Source organism: Coturnix japonica, chromosome Z (assembly GCF_054131305.1).
Source record: "Coturnix japonica strain WE chromosome Z, WE-NBRP24, whole genome shotgun sequence".
NCBI classification, from domain to species: Eukaryota; Metazoa; Chordata; class Aves; order Galliformes; family Phasianidae; genus Coturnix; species Coturnix japonica.
Genome location: NC_140702.1, coordinates 66,411,038 through 66,421,337, shown reverse-complemented (window position 1 = coordinate 66,421,337; position 10,300 = coordinate 66,411,038). Strand labels below are relative to the sequence as shown.

The 10,300-nt window shown below is 50.7% G+C and overlaps 1 protein-coding gene across 13 annotated transcripts; it reads right to left on the bottom strand.

Annotated features, from left to right (window-relative positions):
• Window positions 1–304: 304 nt before the first annotated feature.
• Window positions 305–9,993, bottom strand: FANCG (FA complementation group G). Of its 13 annotated transcripts, XM_015848323.2 has the most exons (14): window positions 9,857–9,993; window positions 9,669–9,750; window positions 8,631–8,762; window positions 7,871–8,064; window positions 6,749–6,902; window positions 5,522–5,652; window positions 4,886–5,032; window positions 3,919–4,079; window positions 3,601–3,667; window positions 2,854–3,191; window positions 2,642–2,697; window positions 2,013–2,150; window positions 1,092–1,215; window positions 305–610 (listed from the first exon to the last, which is right to left on the bottom strand). In XM_015848323.2, exons 1-14 carry the CDS (start codon window positions 9,944–9,946, stop codon window positions 493–495), a joined length of 1,932 nt encoding a protein of 643 aa, XP_015703809.2. In that variant the 5' UTR covers window positions 9,947–9,993; the 3' UTR covers window positions 305–492. The 13 variants fall into 13 exon arrangements, 12 of the variants coding, with proteins under 12 accessions (XP_015703809.2, XP_085385829.1, XP_085385828.1 ...); XM_085529703.1 differs by lacking the exon at window positions 1,092–1,215; XM_085529702.1 differs by lacking the exon at window positions 3,601–3,667 and having other exon boundaries at window positions 2,854–3,159.
• Window positions 9,994–10,300: the final 307 nt, after the last annotated feature.

Sequence of the window (10,300 nt, the reverse complement as noted above, 5' to 3'; positions counted from 1 at the left end):
GCTGAGCCTTGAAACAACAGTTGTGGGGCTCCAAACTGCAGCGACTGAGTAACAGAGCAAACACACAGAGCACGTGTAGGGCAGGGCAGCTGACAGCCCTTTATTTTGTAACACCCACCTTTAGCTTCAGCTCCTTGCAGCAGGGAGCACAGAGCACCTCAGCACGGTACAGCAGCACAGCCGATATTAACTTCAATACAACAAGGCTATCTCCACTCCTGATCTCACACAGTCCCAGGATATATATATATATAATGTGTGTGTATATATATATATATATATATATATATATATATATATATATATATACACACATACATGAACTAAATAGATCAGAGGCTCTCCTTAGAAAAGGAAGTCTGTTCTGTTTCAGTCTCTTGGGAATCCACCTTCATCCAAACGCTGCTTAGAGTCTTGGAGGAGCCCATAGGGATCTCGTGCCACCCCGGTGCGGCAGAACTTCACCAGGTGGTGATGAGCACACTGATGGGGCTACACTGCGGAGTCCTGCCTTGTGGTCCAGAGGTAATCCTGTATGCACCTAACAAGAGATCCGTCCTGTGGGAGGGCTGCCTGCTTCAGACATGAGTCCAGGTACAAAGGGAAGGGCCTGAAAGAGGAAAGAGCCATCACAGATCTAGGCTTTAGCTCAGTGTCTCTTTTGTAGAGCATCTCAGAGCACACATAGGGGCAAAGCTCCTCAGGTTTTAAACTAAGACAGTGGAGATTTAGGTTGGATATCAGGAGGAAGTTTTTCACACAGAGGGTGGTGACACACTGGAACAGGTTGCCCAAGGAGGCTGTGGATGCCCCATCCCTGCAGGCATTCAAGGCCAGGCTGGATGTGGCTCTGGGCAGCCTGGTCTGGTGGTTGGTGACCCTGCACATAGCAGGGGGCTGAAACTAAATGATCTTTGAGGTACTTTTCAACCCAGGCCACTCGATGATTCTATATGATTCATTTAAGCTGCAGGTGCAGGCTGGGAGGAGCCGAGTTAAATGTAGAATGTAGAGTTTAGAATGTAGGCTGCACTACCAGAACTCGTGTGACCTCTTAACATCCCACGTGCCCCACTACACATCTTCCTTGCCTTTCCTGCTGCCTGTCTTCCACAGCAGGGCTCTCCAAGTACTTCTGCCAGTAATCAGAAGCCTCTTGTTTTCGGTTCAGTTTCCACAGGACTTGCACCAGGTAGAAGGCAGCAGTTGGGTCATCTACAAGACACAGTGCTGGATTCAGACTTTAGCAGAGAAAAAGCAGGCCCCCTGTACTGCTGCAGTGTTGCAAGAGAAGCTTAGCTACCAGATGCAGGAGCTCAACACGATGACAGCTGGTATAACAGGGGAGGAGACTTTGCTGTCTATGTCACAGGCTCTAATTAACCTTGGGGCTGGTAGCCAGGATGGAAGCCAAGACAGATGGCATCAGTCCTGCTGCACAGCCAGCCACTCCTCTGTTTGGACATGGGTTGAGGTTTTCCTTGCAAACACATTTGCAGCCCCAGTGCATGGACTGGCTGGGAGGGAACCTTGGTCAGGACTGGGACCACCAGTTTTGGCAGATCCTGCTAAGACTCAGACCCCTACAGTATCTCAGCAGAGGTTTGCAGAGGTTACCCCAGTGCATTCAGAGCATGCTGCTTGGCACCCTTCACTCTGAAAGGCCTCCACACTCATCCTCTGGGCTGCCAGTTGTAGAGAGGTACCTTTCCTGGATGAAGCAGCCCTTCTCTGGAAGGAAGCTGACTGTACTGGGAATGTGAAGAACTGAAAACTTTCAGGCTGCCTCAGGGCAGTAGTCATGATCAGGGTTCTGATGCATTCATCAAGCAATAGCTAGTAGTGAGCTCACCAAGCTTCAGAGGAGCACCTCAGATATGTAACGTGCCAGTAGCCCTTGACATTTGAGTAAGCATGACCTAAATCATGACATCTTTCTGCTGAAGTTATTAAAGCAATACAGGAAAAAAAAAGTGAAAGTTCTCTGTTCCTCATGAAAATGAACCTCTTACCTGGTGAGATCTGCAAGCCATGCTGGAAATCGAGCAAGGCTTCCTTGTGCCTTTCCTGCTCCAAAAACTGCATACCTCGCCCAATCAGAGAAAGCAACCTGATCTTCTGGAGAACCTTCACTTCTGGCAGGAGACTCTCTGTCATAGAAAGACAAAAGTTAATGGTAAAGACAGGTGAGATCTGCTTGGTCTGCTCATCTTCCAGATCCCTTGCTGCACGCACAGTGGCAGAGCCAGGACTGCCGCCAGGCTGGGAAAGGCCAGGAAACACCAGAGGGTAAGACCAAAAAACACCAAGAGCTTGGTATGTTACATGCTTGCAGTGTAGTAGTAACTGTGGCAGTAGCTTAGCCTTTGCCTGCTCATCTGCAAAACTCATACAAATCTTTTCCCTGAAATCCAGTACTGAGAAGCTTCCCAGTTCACAATCTGTTTAACCATCACCTATCTAAGAAAGAAGAAATCCTGCTCCAACAAAACCAGCCAGTCCCTTCTGTGTGGCACAGAGCTCAGCACACTGCAACAAATACTTCCTGCCAAAGGTGGCACAGGAGATGCAACCTTTGCCTTTTACATGCCACTGCCAAGCATGCGGATGCAGTCAGACACAGGGCCCACTCAGTGCCTACCTGCTGGTTCAACACCACGCCCACAAGGCTGAAATCGCAAGAGCTCATTGAGGCACCTGCAAAGTGGTAGAATGGAGGAACTTCAGTGCCATGCCTGGGCTAGAAAGTCAGCTGTAAGCTGTCACACCAGCCCCCATGCTGATCTGTGCTCTGCTCACACCAGGCACCACAGCCTGCTAGATAGGCTGCTTCTCAAAGCACAACACTGTTACCTGCTGAACTGCATTAGGGCCTCCTTGCCCTTGCCCAGCTTGGTCCACACCCAGCCCTGGTGGAGGTACGCAGCTGCTCTCCACATGAGGCAGCACAGACTCTCTCTCTTTTGTGATGGCAGCCCACCAGCCAGCCCAGCCTCCAGTGATGCGCACTCTGGCCATTCCAGCTTCTCCTCAATTTGTACTATCTGTGGGATCAGGTTAGTTGTCCTGCTGATGACCTCATCACACACTGCTAATGAATCTTGATGTCTTCCACCCTGCTCCAAGGCAGATGCTGCTTCCAGGAACACCTCAGGGATCCTAGGAAGAAGTGAGTCACCATCTAGGGGTACCTGGTGAGCAAAAGTGATGGCAGTGCTAAGACACAGCCAAGCAAAAGGACCATACTTATTGGGAACCCAGAGCTGCTGCCCAGCAAAGCTTAGACCCATGCCCACAGCCATTGGAGCCTGCTTCAGAAAGCAGAAAGTGTCACGCAACAACAGCTCAGCTGTCAAGACAAGGCCATACTCCTAAAGCAAAGGGTATCCAAAACCAGGCCAACAGCTGCCCCCTACAAGAGGGAGCTATTTCTTCAGACAGCAGTGGCAAGCAGCCTCTTGTGTGAATCCAAAGACAGACAGGCCAGAGTTACCAAACCCCAGTCAGTTTCCTCCATATCTCACATTGGACACTAGAGACTGGAGTCAGGCTGTGGAGTCTGGGCCAAGGTCTCATCTACCAAGTCACCAAGATACCTGCCTGTTGCTGTAGCCCCTCCTGAAGCAGAGCCAGAAAATCCAGGTAATGTTCCACTGCATCAGCCACCCTGCAGAAGCAGGACAAGTGTTGGAAAGAGCAAGGTGAGCCCAAGAAGTGCCAGCAGCCAGGCTTAACCTGAACTGTCAGCCTGCAGGTGCTCCCTGCACTGTACTTGCTACTCAATACCTACAACTTTAGCAGAGCTACAACAGCAGTACTGGACCGAATGACTTCCAGGAACACAAACAAGAAGGAAAAAAGACCACTACAGATCCTAAAGAAATAGCATGTTGCAAGCAGTCTAGAAGCAGTTGTTACCTCCCATCCTGGAGACACCTTTGTGCCAACAGGTACTTCACTTCAGAGGGCTGGCGATGGCGGAGGAGAGAAACTAATATTGGTGCATTGACAAGGAGTTCTACTCGAATTAGGAAGTATGGACAAGAGGAAGTAGCTGATGGAGGGTTTCTTTCCAGAGCCTGCAAAACAGGAACAAAATATATTAACAGCACAACCCCGGCCAAGTCCCAAGCAGCTGCAATCACTGCTTATTTCTGGCATTTGCAGATGTACCCAAAAAGGAGAAGTAATGCATCCCATACACAGAATGTTGTCACTCACTATATCACAGCCACCTTCAGGAAAAGGAAAAGCAAGCCAAGATCACAGAGAGACAGGCAGATTCATACACTTCACACAGCATCAGGAGATATATAATACCACTCACCCAGAGAACACTATGCCCCAGCTTTTGAGTCCAAGGTGCTCTGAGCTGTCTGAAACAGCATTACCCGTTGCAACCACAGACCTGGTTAGACCAGATCTTGGGCCATGAGTAATAGGAGACTGCTCTCCACATGTGATGCATTTCAGACAGCTGAAGAGCCAGTTCAGTGTTTATGGCTGTGACCCACTCCTCCTAGGCAGATCAAGGTTGCTACGACTGACTAATGAACACCTCACAGCCACAACCTGCCTTCTAAGGCCTCTTTACTAGACAATTAAGAGACTGACACCCTCTGACACTAGAAAATAGCCTCTTTTTCCAAGCCATTGAAAATGTGAACCAGAGATCTTGTTACATCCAGCAGCTGGGTGCTGAAGCAGAAACTCCTGACCAAGCTGGGCTCCTTCTTGCTCACTGATGAATCCAGAGAAGCAGTTGCTGAAGGTACTGGATTTCTACTTTAGAGAACCCTTTGGAAAGCAAAAGCATGCTTGAAGGTCCATGCAGGCTCTGCGAGACAGAAAAAATAGCCAGCAGAACTACAGGAAACAGACATACCTCATAGAGTAGAGACAGGGCCTGCAGCTCCGCATCTGTCTCCCCCAGCTCCTGGTACACTGCTGCTGTGTGCAACAGGGCAGAATGGCACTGGAAGTCTACCTGGAGGGCCCGCTTCAGGTGCTGAAGTGCTGTCTGGGGCTTGCACTAGGGAGGTGGGAAGTGGCATATGCTGCAAGGACACCTTACGGACATCTTTACAATCCTGCTTTGCTTCTCCAATGAGAAGCAATGCTTCTCCTCTAAGCAAACGCAGTACACTCACACAAGTTAGCCCACCAACTCACCAAACACCTCTCTGCACTGCCACGCTCCCTCACAGCACTCATCCCATCCCTGCTAGGCAGCACACTCATATCAGTGGTCCATAGCACTTCAGACTCCCTCCCTGGAACCATTTTTTCTGAGCTAAATTTTCCATATCAATCTTTTATATTCAGAGAAAAGCCTTGCCTGTATTTTGAGGCTGCCAAGGAGGCTGGAGCAACAAGGGAAAATTCTGCTTGAAACCTTGTCATCTTTTAGCAGACTAGGACCACGCAGAGGCAGCATGCACATTAGCCTGTGCTTCCCCAGCCTGCTCTGGGCTGCTTTCCCTTTCTCCCCAACAGAGGGGAGGTGAGGCTTGGCCATTACCATTCTCTGAGCACAACAGCCGAGGCAGACGTAGATCAGGGCCAGGACCCTCTTGGAGCAGAATCCTCCTGCAGCCTCCTGGAGAAGGCAAAGGGTAGTGGAGAGGTTCCCTGCCTCCAGCTCTTGCAACCCTAGGACAGATCCAGTATCACAACTCTGCAGCTACCCTTCTCATTCAGCCTTTCCCTCAAGCATGCATATGCAGAGGCTGCTCCCACAGCCTCCCACAAAGGAAGCAATCCCATGGGCCCAGCTGTGCACCAAAACAGGAGTGGTCAGCAGGGCAAGGGAAGTCTCTTCGTGCTCTGCCCTTGTGAGACACCATCTGCAGTACTGCATCCAGGTCTGAGGCATCCAGCACAAGGATGCAGACCTGTTGGAAAAGGCTCAGAGGACCCACAAGGATAATCAGAGAGCTGAAGCACCTCTCCTACAGTAAAGACAGACAGAGCTGGGATAATTCAGCCTGGAGAAGGCTCACTGTGGCCTTCCAGTACCCAAAGGGGGCCTTCAGGAAAGATGAAAAAGGGCACTTATCCCAGATTATAGTGATAGGCAAAGTATTAATGGCTTTAAACTAAAGCATGGTAGATGTAAATTAGACATTAGGAGGAAATTCTTTACTCAGACAACAGTGAGGCACAGGAACAGGTTGCTCAGAGAAGCCCTGGAGTGTTCAAGGCCATGTGGGTAGAGCTACAGACAACCTGGTGGAAGGTGTCCCGGCCTACAGCTGGGAGGTTGGAAGTAGATCATCTTTAGGGTTCCTTCCAACCTAAACCATTCTAAAATTCTGCCCTACAAAATTAAATAATTATCTGCTGCAATACCAGACAACAAGATTGCACAATAGCTTTGCACATCTCCCACAGCACTGTAATCCAGAAGGAATAATATACTTGCAAAAAGACAAACAAAAGAAAGCCTCCCTGCAAGCCTTCCATTTTATACAAAGGTCTCTGTGGATCCCACACACCAAGCTAACACACAAGACAGGCTGAAGGGAGAGAGGCTTAGCTGTGAGAAAAATCAGAGAAATACTTTGGATATTGAATAGCAGTGCTTAGGCCTAAAGACTGAGTCCAGGCTCTCTTCCAAAAGAAGAGAAAAGCCCAATGACTGGCATGCTTAGGAAGAGCAACCAAAAAAACAGCAGTGGGTGAGTGGGAGGAGGGACAACTGAGCAGGGAAGGGAGTGGCAGGGGTGGCCACCTCCTTCTCACAAACCTTGCAAGAAGGCAGCTGCAGTGCACAGGGTCTCCTTCAACTCCTCAGTGCTCTGTACAAGGGAAATGGAGGCTTCCTCAGCAGGTGCTCTCCATGCCTTGAGAAGGGCGAGGAGCTCATTCTTCTCTCCACTGCAGGGAGTTCTCCCTGGATCCTGTGAACATGCAGAGGAGAGAAGGCAGGGAATGCTGAGGAGAAATAGGCAAAACAGACGCCAGGGCACTGGGAAACAGAACACCTACTAAACCATCCCCAATGTTCTGTGTGGGGGAGCAAGGTCCTTCCATCCCCTCCCTTTAACTACAGACCACTCACAGTGATTCCTGCCTGTCCCTGGGCAGCAACTCTCCACATCAGCATGAGGTGTAGCCAGAGGGACTCCCAGCAAAGCAGGTCTGAGTGCTGTCTGAAGGCATTTGCCCCTCCTTATCAGCAAGAAGAGCTCTGCCTTGTTACTGACAGCTTCCTCTGTAGAAACTGCAAGTCTACCAGCAGCCCTCATTACCTGCCTGGTGCCTCCAGGTCCAGGATTCTCCAGGATCCATTAACACATTTGGGGCTGTTCTGAGTAAACTCGGATGCTAAGGAGAGGATTTCTCACAATGACTGGGAAAGACTGTTTCAGATCTGCAAATGCTATGGAAACATGCAGAGTAGGCTTTATGACAAACACAATATTTGTGTCAGCTCTGGATCCCTTAGCAAACTGGCAGGTATTTATTTTGGTCTGCACAAATATAGGTACAGCACACACTGATGACTTAGAAACTCACAGTGACAGCAAGAAAGTGAAATACAAGCCCAGGCTAAATGGGGCTCCTGGCAGCAGCAAACAAGTCAGACACTTCCCTTTGAGGCAAAGCACACAAACTGGCTAATGCCCACCCACAACTGCCTAGGCTGCAAATGACGTGACTCGCTCAAAAAAGCTTCAAGTGCCAGCTGCAGAGTGAAGCAGGCTACAAGAATTGCAGGAGGCAAGGGGCAACCTGCTTAAGAAATCTTTAAGACTAAGAGGAGATGGCTAATTCACACTTCAGAGCTGTAGGGGTGGCACAACAGGCAAACGCTCTGGCACACAGCAGTGCAGGAGTTGCTCCACATGCATCCATTCTCAGATACCTCAGATCTGCTTAGGAGCCGGAAGAGGTCAGTGATGCTCTGCAGGCAGCTGGCTGCCAACCACCACGCTGCCTGCAAGGCCGCCAGCCGGTGCAAAGGTGACTGTAGTTCCTCAACAGTTACTTCCTGCAGCACCTTCTGCCACAGCTCTTCTGTGCTAAGGTCCTGCCCACAGGTTCCACAAGCCTCCAAAACTGGAAAAAAGTCAGAAATTAACACTTATCCAAAAATAACGCACCAGAAAGCAGCCATGAGACAACAGGTCAGTACTCTGTAACAGACACCTTCCAAATAGGGAGAGAAAGGCTGATACGAGCATGGTCTCCTTGGCAGTGAGGGATGGAATGGACTTATCAAGGCTTGCCAGGCTACAAAAGCAGCACTGGAAGCAGACTCTGACAGTGCAGCTAATGGCTTCACACAAAAGAGACACTACACAGTTCAGAACTATGGATCCAGCTTTACAGAGCTCTCTTGTGATCATTTGTCCAAGAGCAAACATGCTAACACTGCAGATTTCTCTCCAACTTGCAGCATTTTTTGCTAAGTTTTCCTTGAACCCACCATACCATCATAAAAACAGTAATTAGCTAATATCACTGTAACTTTGCTAGAGGATTAGCATCTTCTGGAGTGAAAACTATCAGTCCCCTTAAGCTTTTCCCTTTCACTGCAGGCAAGACAGCCATACAGCTGCACATTATCCACAGCCACATGCAGCTTTACCTACTTCATTCCTGGCAGAGCCAGTCTTCCTTACCCCTGAGGAGCCCATGGCGTATTCCTTCTGCTTCTCCTTTGATGGCACAGTCAGACGTTCCCAGGACAAACAGCAGGGAGTTGTAGAGGACAGTAAGCTCCAGAGGCATTGTGGGGAGGGCAGGTGGCAAGCCTGTAAACAAACCCAATGAGACACTGATCTTCTTTTTCACGGCTTGAAGAAAGCCCTACGAACACCCATGCTTTCTGACAGCTGAAGTTTCTTGTCAAATATTTTGTTGTTATGGTGAATCTACAACTTGAGGACTGCACAAACTAGGGTGACAGCAGATGCCACCTCCCTCTCCAGGTGCCAGCAATGACTTAGTCATCTGCTGCTCTGGTATCCGGACACTGCAGCATTCCAGGCCAGAGATCTTACAGCACTTCCAAAAGATCACCAAAAACCTGCCCTCTTCCAGTGGTGATCCAATATCTTGAACAGATCTCCTGCACTGTCTCTTCCCAGGTGCCTCCACAGCACAACCTACTTGCTCTTCTCCTTAAATCCTCCTAAGAGCATTTCTCTCTCATCAGGTTCTCTCTGTAGCCCACTTGCAGCAAGGAATCAGAGAATCACCTGAGTTGGAAGGGGCCCTGAAAGGTCACCTAGTACAGTTCTCCTGCAGTGATCAGGAATAACTGAAACAGGCTAGTTTGCTTAGCAATAGGGTATATTAATGTAAGAAGCAATACATTAGAGCTTAGCAAAAGGAATCAGCGAGTACCAATTCTAAAACTTTCCATTTCAACTTTGCCTGGTGCGTGAACAGCCTTATTTTCTCTTAGTTCTGTTTCACAAGAAGAACTGGAGTCATAACAGAATACTTATTTTTGCATGTTACCAGGTGCAAGGATGTTTTCCTCAGATTTCATGCATATTGTTTTGCAAGTTGCTCATTATGGTCTAGCAAGTAGGGGACATCCAGCCTGCACCAAGCAACGGGATTCCCGAGGAAGCAGCCTGGGCACACGATCTCCGGGTGTGCAGTGTTAGCACGGCCGGCACTCTCTCTCTCTCTCTCTCTCACTCACTCACCCTGCATCCTCAGCAGCAGTTCCCCGAACGCCCCTCGCAGCTGCCGCGCCACCTCTCCTCCACACGCCGAGCCCCGCGCCTCCTGCAATAGACACGCTCAGCCGCCAGCCTCACGCCTGGGCCCAGCTTCCCGAGGGCCGCGCGAGGCAGCCGTGGGGACGGGGAGGGGGATGAGGGGAGTGTCTCACCCGCCATCGCCCGGCCAAGGCCTCGCACTGTGCGGCCCATGCCTGCAGGCAGCCCGGCTCCGGGGCCGCCCCGCGCCGCAGCCGCTTCATGGCCGCCGCCACATCGCGCCGCTCGCCTCCCGCCTTCCCGCCCTCCTCTCATTGGCTGCCGCCCTCCTCCCGCCCTCCTCTCATTGGCTGCCGCTCTCCTCCCGCCTTCCCGCCCTCCTCTCATTGGCTGCCGCTCTCCACCCGCCTTCCCGCCCTCCTCTCATTGGCTGCCGCTCTCCTCCCGCCTTCCCGCCCTCCTCTCATTAGCTGCCGCTCTCCTCGTCCTCGCCGCCATTGGTCGGGAGATGGCGGCCGCCATAGCAGCGGCTGAGCTCTCACAGTAGAGGGGGCGACGGCGGCCGAGGAGGCCCAAGCCGCGTCCCGCTGCCAAGAGACGGGTACGGCCTGTACCGC

Bases quoted from the DNA above. Each gene is read 5' to 3' on its own strand.
- FANCG (XM_015848323.2), bottom strand. From the start codon at position 9,946: ATGAAGCGGCTGCGGCGCGGGGCGGCCCCGGAGCCGGGCTGCCTGCAG. The intron at 5,033-5,521 runs GTAATGGCCAAG...CCACCTCCCTAG, and splicing joins GCTGTTGTGCTCAGAGAATG to TGCAAGCCCCAGACAGCACT. The intron at 2,151-2,641 runs GTAGGCACTGAG...TTTCTATGACAG, and splicing joins GCGTGGTGTTGAACCAGCAG to AGAGTCTCCTGCCAGAAGTG.